We start from the raw sequence: 25,487 nt of genomic DNA, 5'->3' as shown, positions 1-25,487 counted from the left end.
CCTAAAATTTTGAAAAGAAATGCATTTTTCTTAGTTTCTGTGATAAAATTTAGAAAATTATAAATTTTTCTTCATAAATTTTGGCCAAAATTTATACTGCTACATATCTTTGGTACAAATAACCCAAATTAGTGGATATTATTTGGTCTTTGTGAAAGTTAGAGAGTCCACAAGCTGTGGTGCAAATCATTAAAAAATTGATCACACCTGATGTACTGGCGGCCTATCTCATTTCTTGTGACCCGAACAAGCCAAGAAAGTACAAATACCCCCCAAATAACCCCTTTTTTTAAAGTAGACATTCCAAGGTATTTAGTTGTCATTTTTCCCACAATTCTTTGCAAAATGACGATTTTTTTTCTTTCACTCACGCTGCAGCCATTCGCTCTCCCTCCTCACACGCTGTCTCTGTGCGAGGAGGGAGAGCCGGTGTCCTGTCGGATAGTGTCCCCCGTCGGATAGTGTCCGCTGTGTACTGCACATGCGCAGTACAAAGGACAACCACATTCCGAAAATAGCTGAAGATGAACGGCGCCTGCGCCGTGAGTGCAGGTTCTAGCCCCACCATCCAAGTGGACATAGAGTTAGAATAAAAAAAGAGCCGAGCGCAGCGAAGCCGTGCCTGAAGCGTGGTAAGCGAAGTCCTCTAATATGTGCAGCCCTATGTCCAATTGGATGGGGGGGCCTGCACCTCGACTCACGGCGCAGGCGCCGTTCATCTTCTGAGATTTTCCGAATCTCCTTCTGCTCCGTACTGTGCAAGCGCTGCGCCTGTGCAGTAAGGGGCGGACACTTTTAGATGACCGGACTCTATATGTCAGAACACCGGCGATGAGAGATGATCTCATATGTTTACATATGAGATCATCTCTCACTGGACACTCAGATCGAGTGCTAAATGGTTGCTGTGACTGGCCATTTAGCACAATCTGTGATTGGCTGTGCCCAAGGGAAATAAACAAGAGGACGTCCAGGGATGCCCTCCCGGTAATTGGAGTCCACGCTGTAGCCGTCTTTCGGTTATAGCGCGGACGCCTAGTGGTTAACAAGGCTGTTTTTGCTCTTTATAATCTATTTTTTTTTCTTTTCATTTTTGTAAAGGGTCCCAGTGGCATTAAAGTACTGTATAACTAAACACTTTTTAAGATGGAGTGGAAAAGCAAAAGGGATTAGGACACCTGTCAGGTTTAGTATTGCTGTCTGTGTGCACCGCCCGGTGGGAGATTTCCCATCTACGATTGTCCTGTTTACCCTTATCATTTAGAATAAAAGTGAAAAAAAAAATCCCAAAATTTTGGGCTGTCACCAGAACAGGAAGAGGGGAAATCTTCCAATTGGGACAACCAGGGATTTCCTCACTTTGGAGAGATTTCTTATCACTTCCTGTTTTGACTATAAAAAACAGGCAGTCAAGGGAAACTCTCCATTGGCACACAGGTAGAAATAAAATCTGGCAGGGTTTATAACTCTCCTTTTAATCTATCAAAAATGAAAAAAAAAAAAAAAAAGTTATGCCTTTAGTTTTACTTCAAGGATTTACTACACAGACAATTCTGCAATCCTAGTACAGTACTGCATAACCAAAAATGCCATCTGCTCACTCATAATTGGGCTTGCTGTAAATGAGCAAGAGGCCAACATTATTTAGAAATAGCTTTGACATTGCACAATCACACAGTCATTTGTAACTAGGTCTGTCATGACCCTGAGAACTTCCTAATGCCCTTCAAAAGTAACAGACACCATTAATATTTATGGGTATAACTGTTATAACTGTAGTTATATGAAGCTGCTGTTGGTAGTACATAGACTCGCATATTTTTACTGTGCCGGCAAAACAGCAGGTATAAGGGATACAGGGAGGGAAAAAAGTATGATTCCCTGCTGATTTTGTACATGTTCCCACTGACAAAGAAATGATCAGTCTATAATGTTAATGGTAGGTTTATTTTAACAGTGAGAGACAGAATAACAAAAAAATCCAGAAAAACGCATTTCAAAAAAAGTTATAAATTGATTTGCATTTTAAATGAGTGAAATAAGTATATAAGTACATGACTTGGTACTTGGTGGCAAAACCCTTGTTGGCAATCACAAAGGTTAGACACTTCTTGTAGTTGGCCACCAGGTTTGCACACATGGCGGGTGATATTTTGCCCCACTCCTCTTTTCAGATCCTCTCCAAGTCATTAAGGGCTCTTTCACACAAGCGGATCGTTCAGATCCACCTGTCAGTTTTTTCAGCGGATCTGAACGGTCACTCCATACATCTCTATGGAGCGACGGATATCAGCAGTGACATGTCCTCCGACATCCGATCTGCCCTGATCTGCTCCGCAAAATCTAGATGGATGGAAACCCTATTTTCCATCCATCTGGTGAACAGGCAGTCTGTAATCATCCGATCCCCCATAGAGGAGAGCGGAGATCTGACTTGTCATCTACCAGCTCACCGGGAATCAATGGTACGACCCCTGCTGAGCAAGCGGATGGCTGAAAACGGATCCGCACATGAGAAAGGGGCCTAAGGTTTCAAGGGTGACGTTTGGTAACTCGAACCTTCAGCTCCCGCCACATATTTTCTATCTAGCTAGGCCACTCCAGGACCTTAATGTGCTTCTTCTGAGTCTTTTGAGCCACTCCTTTGTTGCTTTAGCCTTGTGTTTTTAGTCATTGTCATGCTGGAATACCAATCCATGACCCATTTTCAATGCCCTGGCTGAGGGAAGGAGGTCCTCTCCCAAGATTTGACAGTGCAGGGCCCCATCCATCGCCCCTTTAATGCGGTGAAGTTGGCCTGTCCCCGTAGCAGAAAAACACCACCAAAGCATAATGTTTCCACCTCCATGTTTGATGGTGGAGATGGTGTTCTTGGAGCCATAGGCAGCATTCCTCCTCCTCCAAACCTGGTAAGTTGAGTTGATGCCAAAGAGCGTGATTTTGGTCTCATCTGACCACAACACTTTAGCCCCTCTCCCCTGAATCATTCAGATGTTCACTTCCAAACTTCAGGCGGGCCTGTACATGTGAATAATCGCACCAGCTGTTGTCACTGCCACATCGATCAAATCAGGCCAGGAATATCTGGATTACCATATGCAGCAACACAACCAGTCTTATGCCAGAGCATATCAGGGTCTGAGCTTAGAGTATGTTAGTATAATGACGCTAGAAATCATTTAACCAGGGAGAGGACATGGGACCAGTGGGACCAGCAGTGGAGGAGGGCAGCCCTGGAGTATGAAGAATGTGAATATTCCGCTAGAACAATTTTATTTTTTTGCTCTTTCAAAGCAGCATATTCATAATGTGCAGTACAGTTTATAAATCAATTTATTTTATAGGTAAGACCTTTTTTATTTAGACTGAGGATAGGGTGTCCAATCACAAATTGCGAAAGCAGACGTTTATAAAATGTAAATTTTAAACTTTTAGTACAGGAAGACTTAAAAAAAAACATGTGCAATTATACCAGGGTTAAGAGTTTTAGTGCATGGATGGCATGATTTAATTGCATAAGTATTGTAAACCATTACTGAATGAAATGAAATCCAACCCAAAAGTCCTGAAAACAGATTAACATATATAATTACTATATATTTAAAACACTAAGCCTACCCTCTTCTATATTACAGATCTATACAACCATCTATCAAAATGTATAATTACCCTATTAGGGAGTTTAATAAGAGCACCCTTAAACAGTTTGTAAATCCACCATAATGCTTTTAGCGCATAGGTAATAAGTCTTACAAGAAATTATTATTGCAGTGTTGTACTGGATGAGTTAAACTCAAAAGATTTTTTTTTACCTTAAAGAGGAAGTAAACCCTTACAAACCACTTTGACCTACAGGTAAGCCTAGATTAAGGCTTACCTGTAGGTCCAAGAAATATCTCCTAAACCTATATGGTTTAGGAGATATTTGCCCGAAAACGGGCACCGCTGTCTACGGCGCATGCACCGTAGACAGCGGCGCGCAGGCGCACTAAACGCGGCAGTTCCAAGAATGGAGCTGCCGCATTTGTCGACTCCCGTGCGCATGCGCGGGAGTGACGTCATCGCGGCTTTGCCGAATGACAGCGGCGGAGCTGCGAGACGCCACTCCCGTGCGCATGCGCGGGAGTGACGTCATCGCGGCTTCGCCGCTGTCATTCGGCGGAGCTGCGAGACGCCACAAGCAAGATGGATGCGGCGGACTACAGGGGACAGCGGCGACTTCGCTGGCTCCTGTGTCAGGTAAGTGACACATAATGGGCTACTATGCGATGCATAGTAGTCCATTATGCTTTACCTTTGCAGGGAAAAAAAGAGGAAGTAAGCTCATCAGGGTTTACTTCCTCTTTAAAGTGGTGGTAAACCCTTACATAAACTCAAACCTGTCCTCAGGTGATACACAGAGATTAAACAAATCCTCTTGCATAAGTGGTACCTGTTTCTCTACAGTCTTCTCTTTACAGCCTTCCACTACACACAAACTCTCAGTATCACACACACTGCAGAAATAGAGAACACAGCTAAGTGTAATCTGAGAGCTGATTGGAGTGAAGGGACACACCACCCTCTTCAAAGGCCATTGGCTACTGCTGCTGTCAGACAAGTCCTACTGTAAAGCCACTCTGCCTGTGATTATGGATGCACACAGCCCAGCATGCCTGCACCAGTGCCCCTACAGCAGCTGGCTTGCTATGCTATCGCAAGAAGAGTAGAAAGGGAAAGTGACGGCGGCGGGGGGGGGGGAATTCAGAGGAGGCGGTAAGGGAAAACTCTGTGCAATACCATCGCATGGAGCAGGTACTGTAACATGTTTCTAATTTTAAGGGGAAAAAAAAAATCAGCCTTTACAACCCCTTTAGCAGGAAAAAATGATGTCCATCTTCAAAAAGTAACTCTAGACAAAATCATGTTTCCAACATGGCCGTATACAAGTCAGGGTTCAATGGTTACAGGGATGGCCAGCACCAAACAGGATTTCTGCCCAAGTTGAAGAAAACATAGAACAGTGCACAGATCTAATACAGAGGTACTGTACATTAGAAGCCGAGGTGGAGGATGTTAATGCAGGTTAATTCAGCCAGGGGTGAATTACAGGACATTAATATAAAAGTAACATTTTCTTTCAAAAGTGCACTTATCCTTTAACTAACTGGGGTTTCACTATATACAATAAGAACATTGATGTATAATAATTCTATACTATATTATAAATTCCAGATTGATAAATCTAATTAACAGTGGACAAAAGAGAATTGTGGCAGCATAACATTAAAAAGGAACTGGAAAAAATTTCAGTTTTCAATCTAACTACTATTGAAGCAAACAACTGATGTGCATTTGTCAAAGATGTGTTGTGTAGACTGCCATTTAAATAATCTTTCCTTTTTATGAAGGCCTCAGAGGGTGTCATACAGCAATCACAAGGGACCTTTGATGAGAACAATTCATATTCTGTCTTCAGCCCTTTCCACAATGCTGCCCCCTCATATCATCCTGTTCCAGCGTTTTCTCTTCTGCTCTAGTAAAAGACATCACTTGTGAACAATGAGCTACCAAGCAGAGCCAAACCTTGTGCTGAAATGAGCGACCAGAAATCACCATTGAAAAACAAGAAGACTTTTACACTTAACTGGCTCTAGAACAGAAAAATTGTATTGAAGTTAGATCTAAACACATACAATGATACAAGACATCTAACTAATAAACACTTCATGAACATGCTTCCATTGATACAAATCGGGGAATGGTCAAAGCTAGGCCCGGGCAGTCAGTACCTCTCCGTTTCTTAGAATGAACAGTAAAAGCAGAGTGCATGAGCTCCAGGGGGATTTAAAGCTGAGTTCCAGCCTTACCTTCAGTCTTGCGCAGTTGTACATGCTCCTCTCTTGAACTGAAAGCACTTAGTCTGATTTCACCACTTCTCACACTGTCAGTTGGAAGCTACAGCAAGACACATGAAGCCCACCTCATTTCCTGGCTGGAGGACATCCAGCATCATCTAGAACTTTCCTCTCTCCACAACTACTGTCCATTGCTTACACCATTTCATTCATTGGATTTTAGTGGCTTCAGTCATGAAGGCTTAGCATCACATATGGACATTGTCTAGGACAGTCTATATGCAAATGTAACCTGCCTAAGAATATCTACCCTTCCAGACTGAAATCCACCCATCAAAGCATTTTTCTATTATTCATAACTTAACTCCAAGAGCCAGCCCACTACTTCCATGCATCAAAATCTCGAGACTCCAGACTATCAAAGCAGAGTGCTGTGAGGTTTGGTCTGATCAATATCTGATCTGATCAGATCTATACTAGCATCCCCAGTAATTTAGGGTTCCCAAAAATGAAGCGTTAGCGGGAACATGCTAGCACTTGTGTTTAGCCCCTCCATCAAGCCCAGCCCACCCAAGTGCAGTATCAATCGATCAGTGCAACTTACAAAACACTAAACACATAACTGCAGCATTCACAGTCAGGTTTGATCCCTGCGAACGCTAACAGTTTCTCTTGTAGCGTTTGAAGCAGTCACTGACAGTCAGGTGCTCTTTTTTCTCACTAGTGTACCAGTAAATTTAGAGGCCAAAATGTCCAATCGAAGGTGTGCTAGTGAAGAGGCCTACATGTTTCTGAGCTTGACCATCGACAGACCCCGTTCTTCTGCTGTTGAGGCGCAAGAGCTACAGGGCTCTCGTATGGAGCAGAGAGGCAGTACTAGTGCCGCTCATCCTTCTGGTGAACTCGCAAGCACCAGTGGCCTAGTACATCCTGGTCATTCCAGCACTGCAGTAACACTTGGTGATGTGGCGAGTCCCATAGGTGCAGTTCAAGCTGGTGAGGTGGCTGGCACAAGTAGTATCCCACAGCCACCAAGAAGAAGATAAACACAGGCCCGTCATGCCCATAGTGCCCTTCCTGCTGCATTTGCCAATCCGAATTGGGAGCCCACCACTTCTGCAGCACCCGTACTTCCCCCATTCACTGGCCAATCCAGAATTCACTGGCCAATCCAGAATTCAGGTGGAAGCAGCTGAATTTTTTTCGCTGTTTTTCACAGATCTCTATAGATCTATTGTGGACCAAAGAAATTTGGATGCTGGTCAATTCATCGGCGCTAATCCCCAGTTGACCCTTGCCAGAGATTGGAAACCTATTACGGTTTCTCCTCATGGGTATAGTTAAAAAAGTGAGTTGCTGTCATATTGGTCCACTGACCCAATTCACCATATGCCCGTGTTCTTTTCCTTCATGACCAGGACACGATATGAGCAGATCTTGCGGTTCATGCATTTCAATGACAATGAGTTCCTGATTATGTTTTCTGGCCACTTGTCTATCAAACAGTATCTTCCCAGCAAGCGTGCCAGATATGCAGTCAAAATGTATAAGCTCTGTGACAGGGTACAGGCTATACATATGGTTTTATGGTTTACGAGGAAAGAGATAATCACTTGGAGCCGGAGAACTGCCCAGACTACATAGGGAGCGCTGGTAAGATTGTGTGGGATAAGGCGTCACCCTTATTCAGAAAGGGGTACCACTTGTACGTAGATAATTATTACATAAGCGTGCCACTTTGATTGTGGAATTGGTGCACATGGCACCATGAGAGCTAATCACCGGGGCTTCCCCCAATGGCTTATAGAGTCCCGACTTAGATGGGGGGGGGAGAGAGCCTGCTTGAAATGTCATCATTTGTTAGCAGTGAAGTGGAGGGATTCACAGAACGTTTTCGTTCTGTTCTCCCTTCACGCAGATACGACAGTCCAAATTCCTATAGTGACTGGTGTTGTGGAGACCAGTCCCTCTGTGTCCAACCCCCCATACAACCTTAACATGGGAGGGGTGGACCTCAACGACCAGTTGTTGGCGCTGTACCTAATTGCCCGTAAGGCCAGATGCTGGTATATAAAAAGTGTCTGTATATTTATTCCAATTGGCTCTGTTGAATGCTTTTGTGCTATACAAAGCTTCAGGAAGAACTGGATCCTTCCTAAAATACCAGTAAGAGATCGTCACAGACTGTGCTATGGCCCACCTTCCCATGCAAATGCAGTGAGCCGCTACATGAGAGGCATTTTCCGTATGTCCTCCTTGGTACCCCTGCCAACAGAACACCCCAAAGAAGATGTCGTGTCTGCAGAAAACACAGACTTAGGCATGACACCCGCTTTTATTGTCCCTCTTGTCCTGACCAACCTGCTCTCTGCATCAAACGCTAGCACATACTAGTGGAGTATCAGCGTAGGGTACAGCACTACACAGTCGTAGGGCACACTTACACAGGGTCTCAAAAAATGAGATGGCCATCACATTTTGAGAGACCGTAATCTGGAAGGTTTACAGTTTATATAAAAGTGCAAAAAAACACAAACACAAAAAATGTTTACATAAAAAAGCCCAAAAAAGTTGTGGTTTAAATTTTTCTTCTCTGTTGTTCTCTCTCTTATGTCCGTTCTCTATTGTCCGCTCTATTGTTCGATCACTATTGTTTTATATATATTGTTCTCGCTCTATTGTTCCTGTTTTTTAAAACAGGAATGTTTTATTTTTACTATGTTTTATTGTATTTGTTTTTCAGGTATGGTATGTCTAAAGCCGCGTACACACGGGTGGACTGTCTGGCCAACTTAGTCCGTCGAAACACATTTCAGCGGGCAGTCCGCTCGTGTGTGGGCTTCAGCTGACTTTTTCAGCGTACAGTCTGGCGTACTAAGTATTTCGGAATTTCCGTAATACTGTCCGTCATACTTTGGTTTCAGCAGACAATCCGCTCGTCAGTAGGCTAGTTCGACGGACTAAGTATGGCGCATGCTCAGAAAGGATTTACACGGCGAAAGGTTGCATTGCTGTGTATTGGACTCCCTATTTCTAGTCCCGTCATACGTGCTGTACACATCATCGCGCAAGCTTTCGACGGACTGTTTGTGCATCCGTGTGTGGTCAAGTCCGTTCATTCGAAAGTAGGACGGACTGTCCGTCGGATTGTCTGACGGACTAAGTTGGCCATACAGTCCGCCCGTGTGTACTCGGCTTTACTCTTATACTGTAATGTTACTTTGTTTTATTGCTAACCATCATTTGCTTAGCAGGTAAGCCATTCAGCTGCAGCACTGATTTATTTATCTTGACAGCAACAGCGTTTGCTGTAGGAGGTGATTTCACCACCACAGTTAAAAAAATTTAAATAAATGGGACATGATTGCTTATCATTAGAAGTGAGTGGATGAAGGGTCGGTATTCTAATGGTGGCCATACCCACCAATCCATCTTTACAATATATGCCCAACAAGGACCAGTAACGTACTGGTATGTTGCTGGACTTTGAGCGGTTATACCAGAATGATGCCAGCAGGTTTAGGTAACATCTTAGTATCATTCTTTTCAGCCAGCGGTCGGCTTTCATGTAAAAGCAATCCTAGCGGCTAATTAGCCTCTAGACTGCCTTTCCAAGGAGTGGGAGGGAAAGCCCCCCCTCCCACCATCTTCCATGGTTTTCTCAGGCTCTCCTGTCTCGGGCTCTCCTGACCATAGAGCTGATCGGAGACCAGAACGGCTCCAATCATCTCTATGGCCTAAGAAACCAGAAGCTATGAGAATTCATGACTTGGTTTCGCCAGACAAACAGCGCCATTGGTAAATTGGGAAAACATTTTATCACACCAATCTTGGTGTGGTCAGATGCTTTGAGGGCAGAGAGATCTAGGGTCACACGCAAAGGTGAACGCAAGCGACGGCCTGGTGTCATATGTAAACAGCAATTGCACCAAGCATGTGAGATATCCCCATGAAGGTCAGATCGAGGGCAGTCATTTTAGCAGTAGACCTCCTCTGTAAATCTAAAGTGGTAACCTGTAAAGGATTTTAAAGGCTTTTTTTGGGCAATATAGATTGAAATAAAAAAGGGTGTTTTTTCCACAAAAATCGCGTTTGAAAAATCGCTTTGCAAATACTATGTGAAAAAAAAAAAAGCAACACCCACCATTTTAATCTGTATGGCCTTTGCTTTAAAAAAAATATATAATGTTTGGGGGTTCAAAGTAATTTTCTAGCAAAAAAAAAAAATTTTTTTCATGAAAACAAAAAGTGTCAGAAAGGACTTTGTCTTAGTGGTTAGAAGAGTGGGTGATGTGTGACCTAAGCTTCTAATGTTGTGCATAAAATGCCAGGACAGTTCAAACCCCCCCCCCCCCCCCCTCCCCAAATTATCCCTTTTTTGGAAAGTAGACACCCCAAGCTATTTGCTGATAGGCATGTTGAGTTCATAGAATATTTTATATTTTGCCACAAGTTTTGTGAAAATTACAAACTTTTTTTTTTTTTGCACAAAGTTGTCACCAAATATATATTGCTCAAACATGTCATGGGCATGCGTGGAATTACACCCCAAAATACATTCTACTGCTTCTCCTGATAACAGGGATGCCACATGTGAGACTTTTTAGGAACTTAGCCATGTACAGGACTCCAAAAACCAATCACTGCCTTCAGGCTTTCTGTAAGAGCGTACAATTGTGATTTCACTTCCTCACTACCTATCACAGTTACAGAGGCCCTGAAAGTGGTTGTAAACCCTTACAAACCACTTTGACCTACAGGTAAGCCTAGATTAAGGCTTACCTGTAGGTCCAAGAAATATCTCCTAAACCTGTACGGTTTAGGAGATATTTACCCAAAGACAGCCACCGCTGTTTGCGGAGCATGCGCCGTAGACAGCGCCACGCAGGCGCACTGGGCAGGCCGCAGATCGTAACGATATGCCGCGAGTGTCGGCTCCTGTGCGCAATACATTCTACTGCTTCTCCTGATAACAGGGATGCCACATGTGAGACTTTTTGGGAACCTAGCCATGTACAGGACTCCGAAAACCAATCACTGCCTTCAGGCTTTCTAAGAGCGTAAAATTGTGATTTCACTTCCTCACTACCTATCACAGTTACAAAGGTCCTGAAAGTGGCTTACCTGTAGGTCCAAGAAATATCTCCTAAACCTGTACGGTTTAGGAGATATTTACCCGAAGACAGCCACCGCTGTCTATGGCGCATGCGCCGTAGAGAGCAGCGCGCAGGCGCACTGGGCAGGCCGCGGCGATATTCGAGTGTCCCGGAGAAGCGAGACCCGGAAGTCGCTCCGGGATACATGGCAGCGGTGAATAGGAAGACGGAGGACCGCTTCAGGGGCTTCATTCTCAGGTAAGTTATTCATAATGAGCTCATTATGCCTTTGCCTTACAGGGTGTGTTTTTTTTTTTTGCCTTTACTTCCTCTTGAAATGTCAAGATTTATTTTGTAATGTATTTTTTTTTTCAATTTTCAAAACTTTGTGACAAAAAGCGAGATCTGCAATATACTCAACATGCCTCTCAGCAAATAGCTTGAGGTGTCTACTTTCCAAAATGTAGTCATTTGGGGGGTTTTGTGCTATCTGGGCATATCATGGCCTCCGAAACTGTAATAGGTAGTAAGGAGTGAAATCAAAAATTTACGCCCTTAGAAAGCCTGAAAGCGGTGCTTGGTTTTTGGGATCCTGTACGCAGTTAGACTGCCAACAAGTCTCACACATGTGGTATCCCCATACTCAGAAGAAGCAGCAGAATGTATTTTGGAGTGTAATTTCATATATAACCATGGCATTTGTGAGCAATATATCATTTAATGACAACTTTGAAAAATAATAACAATTAAATAAAAATTACACAACCACTTGTGACAAAAATACTAAATATTCAATGGGCTCAACATGCCTCATAGCAATTTCCTTGTGGTGTCTACTTTCCAAAATGGGGTAATGGGGGGGGGGGGGGTTGTACTGCCCTGCCATTTTAGCACCTCAAGAAATTAGATAAGCAGTCATAAACTAAAAGCTGCTTAAATTCCAGAAAATTTACCCTAGTTTATAAATGCTATAACTTTTGCGCAAACCAATAAATATACGCTTATTGACATTTTTTTTACCAAAGACATGTGGCTGAATATATTTTGGCCTAAACGTATGACTAAAATTGAGAGTATTGGATTTTTTTATAACAAAAAGTAGAAAATATTATTTTTTTCAAAATTTTCGGTCTTTTTCCGTTTATATCGCAAAAAAATTAAATCGCAGAGGCAATCAAATACCATCAAAAGAAAGCTCCATTTGTGGGGAACAAATTTCGTTTGGGTACAACACTGCATGACAACGCAATTACCAGTTAAAGCAGCGCAGTGCCAAGTTGTAAAAAGTGGTCATTGAGAAGCCAAATCTTCAGGGGCTGAAGTAGTTAAAAGAGTGACACAATCAAGGCCATATTGTTAATTTATTTCCAAACAATTTATGGGAAGTCTCCATACATCCCTGCAGGTAGCTGCAACCCCTAAACCAACATTAGTTCTACTATTAAAGTGGTTGTAGACTAAGGCCGCGTACACACGGGCGGACTGTTCGCCCAACTTTGTCCGCCGAACAGTGTTTGGGCGGACAGTCCGCTCGTGTGTGGGCTTTCAGCGGACAGTTTCAGCGGACAGTTTGACGGACAAGGTTTTTCGGAAATTCCGTAAAACTGTCCGCTGAAACCTTGTTTCAGCGAACAGTCCGCTCGTGTGTAGGCTTGTTCGTCAAACAAAGTTGCGCGCATGCTCAGAAAGGATTTTCACGCCGAAAGTTATAATGCAGTGTATAGGACGTCGTATTTTTCGTCCCGTCGTACGTGCCGTTCACGTCATCGCGCACGGTTTCAGCAAACTGTTCGTTCGTCGTGTGTGGCCATGTCCGTCCATGCTAATTTTGAGCGGACTGTTTGCCGAAACTGTTTGACGGACAAAGTTGGGCGAACAGTCCGCGCGTGTGTACGCGGCCTTAGAACAAAAAAAAACTTGCAAGACAAAGGCATAAAGAAGAAGAGCATCCCCACAACATGATGCTTCACAGTTTCACAGTTTCACAGTGGGGATGGTGGGTTCAGGGTGATGTGCAATCTTAGTTTTCCATCACACACATCATTTTGCTTTTAGGCCAAAAAGTTAAATTTTGGTCTCATCTGACCAGAGCACCTTCTTTAACATGTTGCCTTCTTTAACAGAGTTGTCTACCCCTGGCCTAGGCCATCTTTACAGAGAGCAACACTTATTTTTTTCAGATACTCAGAGAGTTCTTTGCCACAGGGTGCCATGTTGAACTTCCAGTGACCAGTATGACAGTGTAAGTGCGATAAACCCAAATTTAACACACCTGCTCCCCAGTCACACCTGAGACCTTGTAATACTAACAAGTCACATGAAACTGGGGTGGAAAATGTCTAATTGGGCCCAATTTGGACATTTTCACTTAGGGGTATACTCCATTTTGTTGCCAGTGACATGAATGGCTGTGTGTTAAGGTATTTTTAGGAGACAGCTAATTTACACTGTTATACAAGCTGTACACTCACTAATTAACATTGTAGCAAAGTTTCATTTCTTCAGTGTCGTCACATGAAAAGATATAATAAAATATTTACACTAATATGAGGGGTGTACTCACTTTTGTGAGATACTGTAGATATACACACATATTATATATACACGGTTATTAGGAGACAGTACTGTCACAGGGGCTGTTCCTATTTTAAATGGGGCATTGAGCACTCTTCCAATTTCAGCAGTGCACAAAGTGAACATGGTTCAGCAACAAAGAAAATGCTTTCTGACCAACTTGAAATCAAAACAAACCAGACAGTTTTTGGTGAGTTCAGATCAGGTACTCTACTAAATAAATTCACTTTTTTTTTTGCGGTCTCTCCACATTAGAGAGGTATCTCATCACTTCCTGCCCTGGTGACACTTTCTATGGAACAGGGAGTGAGAGCAAATCTTACCAATATGAACACATACAGCCATGAAAACCTGACTAACCCATTATATCCAAACCTAAGCCCTTGTACACACGGTCGGAGATTCCGACGGAATGTGTCCTATCGGACCGTTTTGTCGGATACTCCGGCTGTGTGTGGTCTCCATCGGACTGAATATCCGACGGACCAACTTTTCCAACCTGCCGGTAAAATTTTCGGACAAAATGCTCCGATCGGACATACTTCGCTCATGTGTAGCCTACTCCGACGGATAAAGTGCCACGCATGCTCAGATCAAATTCCTAGACCAAAGCTATTGGCTACTAGCCTGAACGTAGTCCTGTCGTAACGAAATAACGTCATCACGTTATGTACAACCGGATTGTCCAACAACTTTGTCCGACCTTGTGTATGCAACATCACTTCCGGACCTCTTCCGGAATTAATCCGTCTGAATTACTCAGTCGGATTTGGTTGTCGGAATCTCCGACCATGTGCATGGGGGCTAAGAGTTTGGCTTAACTACCATCTGCTTTTTGATACTTGTCTGGGGTTTAAACTGAAAGTGGAATTTCAGGCAAACAGCTAAATAGCCAGTTGAAATACATTTTATATGCCAGGAGATTTGCAAGTATAATCATCTGGATCAGCTTTGCAACCCCCCATGAAACGAATTCACTGAAAAACACATTAGCATTATCATCTTTGCCCAATGATTAGGGAGATTGCCCAGGATGAACTAAAACTGACCCTTGGAGTAGTTATTTAGAGAATATTTCTGGAATTACAGTATGGTAAATTACAAGTCTGGCTGGGAAGATTTACAAATTGTTTAGCAGATACTTCCATATACCTATAAACGGTTTGCCTAGAGTTCCATTTAAAAAAAAATATATATATATTTTTTTTTAGGAGGTTGAACAGGTTATTTCCCAGTTGTAAATTAGTAGACAGTAATTGTAATAAATTGGTACATACTGTAAAATAAACCTCAGATAAACTAAAACTACATATCACAAAGGAACAATTACATTTGTTACACTACTTGCAAAAACCACTGATGAGAATATTCAAGAAAGCCCCACCAACAGCAATCACAAGCAAAGTTCAGGAAGCCACCGAATACATTTAGAACTGCTTCCTGCGAGTTACTAAACTTTGCTTGGTGCTATTTTGCCTCACCGACAAAGCCTGACAGTAAATACCCAAATAAAATCTGAGAAACAGAAATAAAATAAGCAATTCATGTTTTCTGGCAGAAGAAGATAAAGATACTTAGTCCAGATTAGCAATGCACAAATGTATTAATTCTTTTTAAAGATATTTCAAATAAATATTTGAGCTTTAAATAAATATTCTTCTAAGAATAGAAGTGCTCGTGTATTTAAATAATGAATAAATATTTAGGAGCTTATTTTATACCTTCGGGTGGTGGGGGAGGGAACTCCTCAAAATCTGAATTTTCCAGACTTCCCATCCTCCTGGGCGTTTCAGTATTTCAGCATGAAATGCCATCCTGTCATTAAATAAATGTAGTGGTTATGTCAAATCATGTTATTTATTTCAGAGTATGCATTTAAGGTATTTAAAAAAATCAAAAAAAAATGGCACTTGTGTATCAAAAATTGCCATATAACATAATACAGTACATATAATACATAACAGCGGCAACAATAGAAAACCTGTTGATAGACATATAATAACCTATGATCTGCCATGAATGCACTCCTGAATCCTGTTGTGGGCTGACAATGCACAACTTTCTTGTGGACTGAGTGGTCTCAGCCCTGCCCACTGTCATTTGCTAAACTACTCAGCCCCTTCAATTGTCAAATATCAACAACATAAACAAGAAGTCTTCAGAAGACACAGGACAGTCCAAAATGTCTGACTAAACTAACAGGGTTTTTTGTACTTAACAGATATAACAAAATGCTTCTGACAATATATTAAACAGACTAAAAGGGAATAAATAAGAAAAGCTCATTGATAGGATGCACATACACTTTAACCATTTACCCACTGGGCACTTTTACCCCCTTCCAGCACAGGCCATTTTTCAGCTTTCAGCGATGTTGTATTTTGAATGACAATTGCACGGTCATTTTAACACTGTACCCAAACACAATTTTTATAATTTTTTTTTACACAAATAGAGCTTTCGTTTGGTGGTATTTAATTACTACTGGGTTTATTTTTTTCTAAATAAAAAACGAAAAGTTTTGGGGAAAAAAAAACTTTCATAGTTTGTTATAAAATTTTGCAAACATGTAATTTTTCTCCATCATCCTGGGTTCACATTGATGCAAATTGGATGTGGCTTTCTCCGCATCCAATTTGCACGTCAGGAGATTGTGACCATCTCTCTCTATTGAGCCGGTTCACACATCTCCGGAGCGGCTCCGGTGCGAATTGCACAGGGGTCCTGATGCGTCTTTTGGTCTGTTTCAGGTCCGAATTCAGACAAAAATTTGTGCTGAAATCGGACATGCAATGGTGAATGGGGATGTCCCTGACCCCCTGCTGTAAGCCGCTCTGTGCTGCAATGTGAATCCAGCCTCACTGATGTGTGCTGAGGAGGCTGCACTGATGGGCACTGATGAGGAGACACTGGTTGGCAGCACTGATAGGTGACACTGATGAGGAGGCACTGATTGGCAGCACTGGTGGGCAAAGATTGGCAGCACTGGTGGGCACAGATTATCGGTGTACATGTCCCTTTTACAGAAGCCGTCTCTTCTCCTTTCCTCATGCGACCAGCATGAGGAAAGGAGTGCCAATAACCTTCTGCTTACATCCGTGATCAGCTGTGATTGGCCAAAGCTGATCACATGGTAAAGAGCTGATGATTGGCTTTTTACCTCAATCTGGTATTAGAGAGTGTGCCACCTCTGTTCAAAAGCAGGTGCAATCATGGGACGCCATTATATGACAGCATCCCAGAACTAGCCGGCTGCACTGTAGCCGTCATTCAGCTATAGCGCGATCAGCAAGTGGTTAATCACAAGAGCTGCAGTAACTTCAATGCATAAATATTTGGGGGAAAGATTAGATATGTTTGCATACATATATCCTTTTTCCAAATATAAATATATAACCACTTGCAGACCCGCCACACTCCATACAGTTGTGCTCAAAAGTTTACATACCCTGGCAGACTTTATGATTTCTTGGCCATTTTTCTGGGAATATGAATGATTACACAAAAACTTTTCTTTCATTCATGTTTAGTGCTTGGATGAAGCCATTTATTATCAATCAACTGTGTTTACTCTTTTTAAATCATAATGGCAACAGAAACTACCCAAATTACCCTGATCAAAAGTTTACATACCCCAGTTCTTAATACCATTTATTGCCCCCTTTAACGTCAATGACAGCTTGAAGTCTTTTGTGGTATTTGTGGATGATGCTCTTTATATTCTCAGATGGTAAAGCTGCCCATTCCTCTTGGCAACAAGCCTCCAGTTCCTGTAAATTCTTGGGCTGTCTTGCATGAACAGCACGTTGGGGATCTCCCCAGAGTAGCTCAATGATATTGAGGTCAGGAGACTGAGATGGCCACTCCAGAACCTTCACTTTATTCTGCTGTAGCCAATCACAGGATGACTTGGCCTTGTGTTTTAGATTATTGTCATGTTGGAATGTCCAAGTACATATCATTGCACAGTTTCCTGGCTGATGAATGCTAATGTTCCTGCAGTATTTTTTTGATAACATACTACATTCATCTTGCCATCAATTTTGACCAAATTTCCTGTGCCTTTGTAGCTCACACGTCCCCAAAACATCAGCAATTCACCTCTGAATTTGGCAGTAGGAATGGTGAATCTTTCATCATAGACCTTGTTGACTGTAGTGTTTATGGTTGTGGCCAAAAAGTAGAATTTTGGTGTCATCACTCCAAATGACTTTGTGCCAGAAGGTTTGAGGCTTGCCTCTGTGCCGTTTGGCATATTGTAAGCAGGATACTTTGTGGCATTTGCATAGTAATGGCTTTCTTTTGGCGACTCAACCATGCAGTGCCACCTTATTGACCTTTTATACACACACACTAATTACAAGCAAACAGATCCCAGGCGAGGATGGTTACCTTTAATAGCCATTCAAACCCCTTTGTGTCAACTTGTGCATGTTATCAGGCCAAAATCACCAGGGCATGTAAACTTTTTTTTTCAAAATTTGATGTCTTTTTTTTTGTTTAGCAGAAAATAAAAATCCCAGAGGTGATAAAATACCACCAAAAGAAAGCTCTATTTGTGGGAACAAAATGATAAAAATTTAGTTTGTCATTCAAATTGTGAGAGCACTGAAAGCTGAAAAGTGTTCTGGGCAGGAAGGTGTAAAAGTGCCCTGTATTGAAGTGGTTAAAAAGAGTACACAATTGATTGATAATAAATGGCTGCAGCCAAACACTAAGCATGGAGTGAAAGAAGTGCATTTGTGTTATCATTCATATTCTCTGAAAAATGACAAAGAAATCATAAATTATGCCAGGGTATGTAAACTCATGAGCACAACTGTATAGTGTAGCAAGGCAGCTTGTACAGGCACCATAATGTACCTGTATGTCGATGCTTTCTTCCGTGTTCAGGACGCTGGCCCCCCAGTCCACCAGCATATACTGCTGATCGGCCTTTTCCAATCACAGCCCAGAGCCTTGTGTTGACAATCAACATAGTGCTCTGTACAGAGGGAACACGCTCTGTGTTTCTTATCCCTGCAAATCAGGGATAACACCAGTGTAAAGTATTAGCACTCATCACTATATTAGTGTCAGTGACAGTTTCAGTTCCCACAAAGTGTCAGTTAAGCCTTGTACAAACAATCGGATTTTCTGCAGACAAAACCTTGGACTTTTGTCTGAAGGTGTGTGCCTGAATTTTGTCTTGCATACAAATGGCAAGGAATTTATGGCCAACAAACACAAATGTAGTGACGTCCTATGTGGTTTTTCAGCTCTTTAGTAAGAGCTGGCAAAACTGTAATCCTTGTTGTTTATTGGTACATCAGAGTGACAATAAAACAATAACTTTATTGTTTTATTGTCACTCTGATGTACCAATAAACAACACTTCAAGGATTACAGTTTTGCCAGCTCTTCTTACTACTGTTGCATTGGAGTATGTTGGGGTACATCGAGCCTTGACACCTGTGAGTAGACCTGGTGTATGGATTGAGTTGTCCATGCAGAGAGCGCTGTTACTTTTTTCCTTTTTCAGCTCTTTATCGCCACCCATTGGTCTTTTCTGCTAATTTGGTGTTAGTAGAAGTTTGGCGAGTGTTGGGTTGCACTTTTAATTTCGCGCTTTTCATTTAGAGCTTTTCAGTTTACACTTTTAATTTTGTGCTTTTCACTTTGTTTCTGAATGGCCGTTCGTCAACCAGACATGTTGCGGAATCGGTGAAGATTATATGTTATTTATTATTGGCCTTGAAGTTATTGCTTTGACCCAAATTCAGTCCAGGAACAGGAGGAGGACGATTTCTTGGACCAAAAAATGGTTGCTTTATTAATCGTGACCAATTATGTCATATGTCTTTGCTGCGGGAGCTCCAGGAGAATAATCCGGATGATTTTCGGAATTATCCCCAGATGACGGACCCCTGCTTTCACAAATTCTTGGCATTGTTGACCCCCTATATTAAGAAGCAGGACACATGCATGAGGATTTTATTTTATTTTTTGGTTGAATAATTATTTGATTTGGTATATTTTCTATATTTTTGGATAAACAGAATGCACTTTTTGGTTAATTTCTATTGGCAGATAGCATGTCTAATTTTGTTTTCTTTTTTTAATGCACAATAAAAAAATTGTGTAGGATAATACTTGGCTATGTGTTTTACTTCAAATGACAGTTTGGGAGTAGGCAGTTACATTTAAAAAAAATACAATGTAAAACTGACAAGGTACACCAACATAGTTGTATTTTTGAGCTTAAAAACTACGGGATAATGGTGTTGTGGTACCTTGCCCAAAAAAAGCATAATAATATTATTCTTGATATCACTAGAAAATAAAAGCCTTTTAAAATATGTTTGCCATAACTCCATCAGTATCACCAGCAAAGCAGCTTCATTAATATTCCATTAAATAAAGAAGAAGAGAATTGTGCGCTACATTTCGAGATTTCATAATTTGCCACAGCACGAATATTAATTCTCCACTACAAACACTAGTTTACAAGACCGACCGCTTCTTGTTCGTCCTTGCTTCTGAGCATGCCTGTGTGTACTTTGTACTTTTGTCCGACGGACTTGTGTACACACGCTCGGAAAATCCAACAACAGACATTTGTCTGCGGAAAATTTTAAAGACTGCCATCCAACATTTGTCCATGGAAAATCCAACAACAATTGTACAATGGAGCATACAAACGGTCAGATTTTCCACCAACAGCCTGTCATAACACAATTCCCGTTCTGGACCTCAAGTGGATAAAGGGTTCTTTATTATAAAAAGGTGTCAAAAGAATGTCTATACAAGCTGGTTCTAACAAACTAAGTAGATTTTTTTATAATAATTGTGTGTCTAAGTGTAAAAAGTATAAATACCTAGTTATACAAAAATATCATTGTAGAATATTCACCAGGAGAGAAAGCATGACTTTTGGCATCAGTCATTTTCTAATTCTTAGAGCAAACTGAACCACAATTTAAATTTTTTTTGGTTTTCAACCACGGGTGTAGGGTTTAGAGAATGGTGACTTTTAAATTCTTTTGGCCTAATGCAAAGGGGTCTATAAAAAAAAAAAAATACTGCATGAATATCACAAGCAATTTCCCCAGTTGTCACAAATTGTATCTGTAATCTACATAGTACGCTAATAATGCGGTATCTTTCCGGAAATACCTCAAAATCGGGAGAATACTGCGTTATGGCCACTAGATGGAGCTGATGATCATAGGAAATCAAGGTATGCAGCATAATACAGTCAGAGTTTGTGATTACTGGGAGAATGTTTATGACTTTCATCCTGTGAATGTTTTATAAATAGATCCCAATGTCTTTCAACCTAGCTATAAAACTCTGAATTAGTGGGTTACATGTAAATTCAAAAGCAACGTTTTAAACACAGCAAGTATTCTCTCTTCAGGCCTCCATCCATGCTTCTCCCTAACCATCACATGGCTGCCCATGCTACTTACAACTAGCACCAGATTATTACACAGTGCACTCTGGTATACACTGAAGAAGAGGAATGCAGAGATATACAGTAGCTGTCCGGCTAAATAATCACATCAACAGGAGGCAGCAGGATGGACAAAGGTATAGGCTTCACTGTTCCACAAATCCTTAGAAAACTTCTGTCCAGCCAAGGCATAAGCCTGGATCCCCGTGCCAACATAATGGTTTGGAGATCATTTACCCCTGAATGACTGTACATTTGCACTGCAGCATCAGTTTCTTGGCAAGCCTAAGTCTGGAAATTTAGTGAGTCAGTAATACATAGAGGACCGTGTTGATTGATGTGACTGCTTGGCTGCAGACATGTAGCTAGTCTTCTCTTGCTCCTCCTTATTCTAAGTCTATGATATGTCAGGCATTGGCTAAAATCCAGATTCAGCCAAGCCCGTCCCAGGCTTCCTGTCTCTAACTCCATAGATACACAATCCCTACTCTGTACAGCATTGACACTGCAGCAACTTCATAAAAGTTCATACGCTGTCTACAGTGCTAAAGGAAGGAAGTGTAAGGACAGATCCCTCTATGATAAAAATTGATGATGAGATATACACCATCAGGGAGAGAAGGGAAGGAAGTCCTAGTTGATGCGGTCATTTTGGAGTTACTATTGAACCTACATAACTAGAATTTTTTTCAGTCCCTGTTCACACCAATAGCATTTAAGAATGTATAAAGTGGGTTTTTGTATTTTTTGTTTTGTCTGTTTAGAAAGCAGCTTTAATCAGAATATATTATATATAACTACCTCAATACTGAATACTTATACCCCCTTCCTGCCCAGGCCAAATTTTCCGATTTTAGTGTAGTCACACTTAGAATGACAATTATTCAGCCATGCAACACTGTACCCAAATGAATTTTTTGAGACAGATAAAAACAGCAAAATCTTTTTTTTTTTAAAAACACACACACACAATTTTCTTAGCTTCCGTTTTCAAATTTTGCAAATAATCATTCTTCATAAATGTAGGCCAAAATGTGTTCTGCTACATTTCTTTGGTAAAAATAATCCACGTGAGTATATATACTGTATATTGTAAAAACATCAAAATGGTAGAGCCACACGCTTGTCTTCTTTTTAAAGCAGAGTTCCACCCACTTTTGAGAAGTGTCTTAACCACTTGCCGACCGCCTCACGCCGATGTACGTCGGCAGAATGGCACGGGCAGGCATAAGCACGTACATGTACGTGCTTTGCCTCCCGCGGGTCGGGGGCCCGATCGGGCCCCCGCCCGGTGCCTGCGGCGGTCGGTTTTCGTTCGGGAGCGATCCCGGACGAGGGGACGGCCATTCATTCATGGCCACCCCCTCGCGATCGCTCCCGACGAATGGAAATCCCCGGTGACATCACTTCCTCTCCTGTAATGTAAACACAGGAGAGGAAGTGATGTATTCTCTCCTCCGTGTCGGTATTTTTCGTTCCGACACGGAGGAGAGCGGATCAGTGAGTTGCACCAACACATCCCACACACAGTAGAACATGCCAGGCACACTCACACCCCCCCTTTACCCCCCGATCACCCCCCCAATTACCCCTGCCCCCCAGTCACAGTGACACCAATGTCATTTTTTTTTTTTTTTTTTTTTTTTTTGCATTGGTGTCATTTGTGACTGTAATAACTGTTAGGGCAGTTAGGGTTAGCCCCCTTTAGTTCTAATGTACCCCCCTAACCCCCCCAATAAAGGTTTAACCCCGTGATCACCCCCCGTCGCCAGTGTCACTAAGGCTGGGTTCACATTGCAGCGGTTTATGAGAACGAATGTGATTCGCACCGCACTGCAGTGCAAATCACATCCGATCTCTGTGCGATTCGAGTTCAGCCATTCGCCGCACCCGCCGCACCCGCCACACCCGCCGCACCCGCCGCAAATTCGCACGGGACCCTTTTTTTGGCCCGCAGCAGAATCGGATCGCATGGGTGTTCACACCATGCGATCCGAGTTTGCAGATCGCACTGCGATATGCGAACTGATCTGGGGGTGTCAGTAACATTTCACTGACACTCCCAGCAGTTCGCATAGGGCAGTGTGAACTGCCGCCGGGAGGCATGCGATGCGGGAACCCGCCGCGGATTCGCGGCGTTTCCGCATCGCTCCAGTGTGAACCCAGCCTAATAAGCGATCATTTTTCTGATCGCCGTATTAGTGTCACAGGTGACGCTAGTTAGGCAGGTAGGTATTTAGGTTCGCCGCAGCTTTTTATAGCGCTAGGGACCCCCATATACTACCGCATAAAGCCCCCTGATTGCCCCCTAGTTAACCCTTTCACCAGTGATCACCATATAACTGTTACAGGTGACGCTGGTTGGTTAGTTATTTTTTTATAGTTTCAGGGCACCCGCCATTTATTACCTAATAAAGGTTTAACCCCCTGATCACCCGGCAGGTGTCATTTGTGACTAATAACTGTTAGGGCAGTTAGGGTTAGCCCCCTTTAGTTCTAAGGTACCCCCCTAACCCCCCCAATAAAGGTTTAACCCCGTGATCACCCCCCGTCGCCAGTGTCACTAAGGCTGGGTTCACATTGCAGCGGTTTATGAGAACGGATGTGATTCGCACCGCACTGCAGTGCAAATCACATCCGATCTCTGTGCGATTCGAGTTCAGCTATACAGATAGTATGGCTGAATTCGTGTCGCACCCGCCGCACCCGCCGCAAACTCGCACGGGACCCTTTTTTTGGTCCGCAGCAGAATCGGATCGCATGGGTGTTCACACCATGCGATCCAAGTTTGCAGATCGCACTGCGATATGCGAACTGATCTGGGGGTGTCATTAACATTTCACTGACACTCCCAGCAGTTCGCATAGGGCAGTGTGAACTGCCGCCGGGAGGCATGCGATGCGGGAACCCGCCGCGCATTCGTGGCGTTCCCGCATCGCTCCAGTGTGAACCCAGCCTAATAAGCGATCGTTTTTCTGATCGCTGTATTAGTGTCACAGGTGACGCTAGTTAGGCAGGTAGGTATTTAGGTTCGCCGCAGCTTTTTATAGCGCCAGGGACCCCCATATACTACCGCATAAAGCCCCCTGATTGCCCCCTAGTTAACCCTTTCACCAGTGATCACCATATAACTGTTACAGGTGACGCTGGTTGGTTAGTTATTTTTTTATAGTTTCAGGGCACCCGCCATTTATTACCTAGTCTCACTAGTGTACCCCTAAATTTAGGGGTGTCTACTTTCTAAAATGGGGTCATTTGGGGGGGGGGGTTTGTGCCATCTTGGCATTTTATGGCCTTCAAAACTGTAACGCCCTTAGAAAGCCTGAAGGCGGTGCTTGGTTTTTGGGGCCCCGTACGCGGCTAGGCTCCCAAAAAGTCCCACATATGTGGTATCCCCGTACTCAGGAGAAGCAGCAGAATTTATTTTGGGGTGTCATTTCACATATGCCCATGGCATGCGTGAGCAATATATCATTTAGTGACAACTTTGTGAAAAAAAAAAAAAGTTTGTAATTTTCCCGCAACTTGTGGCAAAATATAAAATATTCCATGGACTCAACATGCCTCTCAGCAAATAGCTTGGGGTGTCTACTTTCTAAAATGGGGTCATTTGTGGGGGTTTTGTGCCATCTTGGCATTTTATGGCCTTCAAAACTGTAATAGGTAGTGAGAAGTGAACTCAAAAAATTACGCCCTTAGAAAGCCTGAAGGCGGTGCTTGGTTTTCGGGGCCCCGTACGCGGCTAGGCTCCCAAAAAGTCCCACATATGTGGTATCCCCGTACTCAGGAGAAGCAGCAGAATTTATTTTGGGGTGTCATTTCACATATGCCCATGGCATGCATGAGCAATATATCATTTAGTGACAACTTTGTGAAAAAAAAAAAAAAAAAAAAAAGTTTGTAATTTTCCCGCAACTTGTGGCAAAATATAAAATATTCCATGGACTCAACATGCCTCTCAGCAAATAGCTTGGGGTGTCTACTTTCTAAAATGGGGTCATTTGTGGGGGTTTTGTGCCATCTTGGCATTTTATGGCCTTCAAAACTGTAATAGGTAGTGAGGCGTGAAATCAAAAATTTACGCCCTTAGAAAGCCTGAAGGCGGTGCTTGGTTTTCGGGGCCCTGTACGCGGCTAGGCTCCCAAAAAGTCCCACATATGTGGTATCCCCGTACTCAGGAGAAGCAGCAGAATTTATTTTGGGGTGTCATTTCACATACGCCCATAGCATGTGTGAGCAATATATCATTTAGTGACAACTTTGTGTAAAAAAAAAAAAAAAATTTTTTTTTTGTCATTATTCAATCGCTTGAGGCAAAAAAATAAAATATTCAATGGGCTCAACATGCCTCTTATCAATTTCCTTAGGGGGTCTACTTTCCAAAATGGGGTCATTTGGGGGGGTTTTGTACTGCCCTGTCATTTTAGCACCTCAAGAAATGAGATAGACAGTCGTAAACTAAAAGCTGCGTAAATTCCAGAAAACGTACCTTAGTTTGTAGATGTGACAACTTTTGCGCAAACCAATAAATATACAATTATTGAC

At 42.5% G+C, this 25,487-nt stretch overlaps 1 protein-coding gene across 1 annotated transcript in view; it reads right to left on the bottom strand.

The window, feature by feature from the left end:
- ARHGEF10 (Rho guanine nucleotide exchange factor 10) overlaps positions 1-25,487 on the bottom strand; it is a 269,684-nt gene that overhangs the window by 190,532 nt on the left and 53,665 nt on the right. The window contains exon 2 of the mRNA XM_077487769.1: positions 15,229-15,322. Within this exon, the coding sequence (XP_077343895.1) occupies positions 15,229-15,283 (55 nt within the window). The 5' untranslated portion in view covers positions 15,284-15,322. The remainder of the gene's footprint in view (positions 1-15,228; positions 15,323-25,487) is intronic.

This window comes from Lithobates pipiens, unplaced genomic scaffold (assembly GCF_037356315.1).
Source record: "Lithobates pipiens isolate NorthernLeopardFrog02 unplaced genomic scaffold, aLitPip1_a1.2 Scaffold_18, whole genome shotgun sequence".
Classification (NCBI taxonomy): Eukaryota; Metazoa; Chordata; class Amphibia; order Anura; family Ranidae; genus Lithobates; species Lithobates pipiens.
The sequence above is the reverse complement of the archived record's forward strand: the minus strand, read 5'-3'. Positions and strand labels throughout refer to the sequence as shown.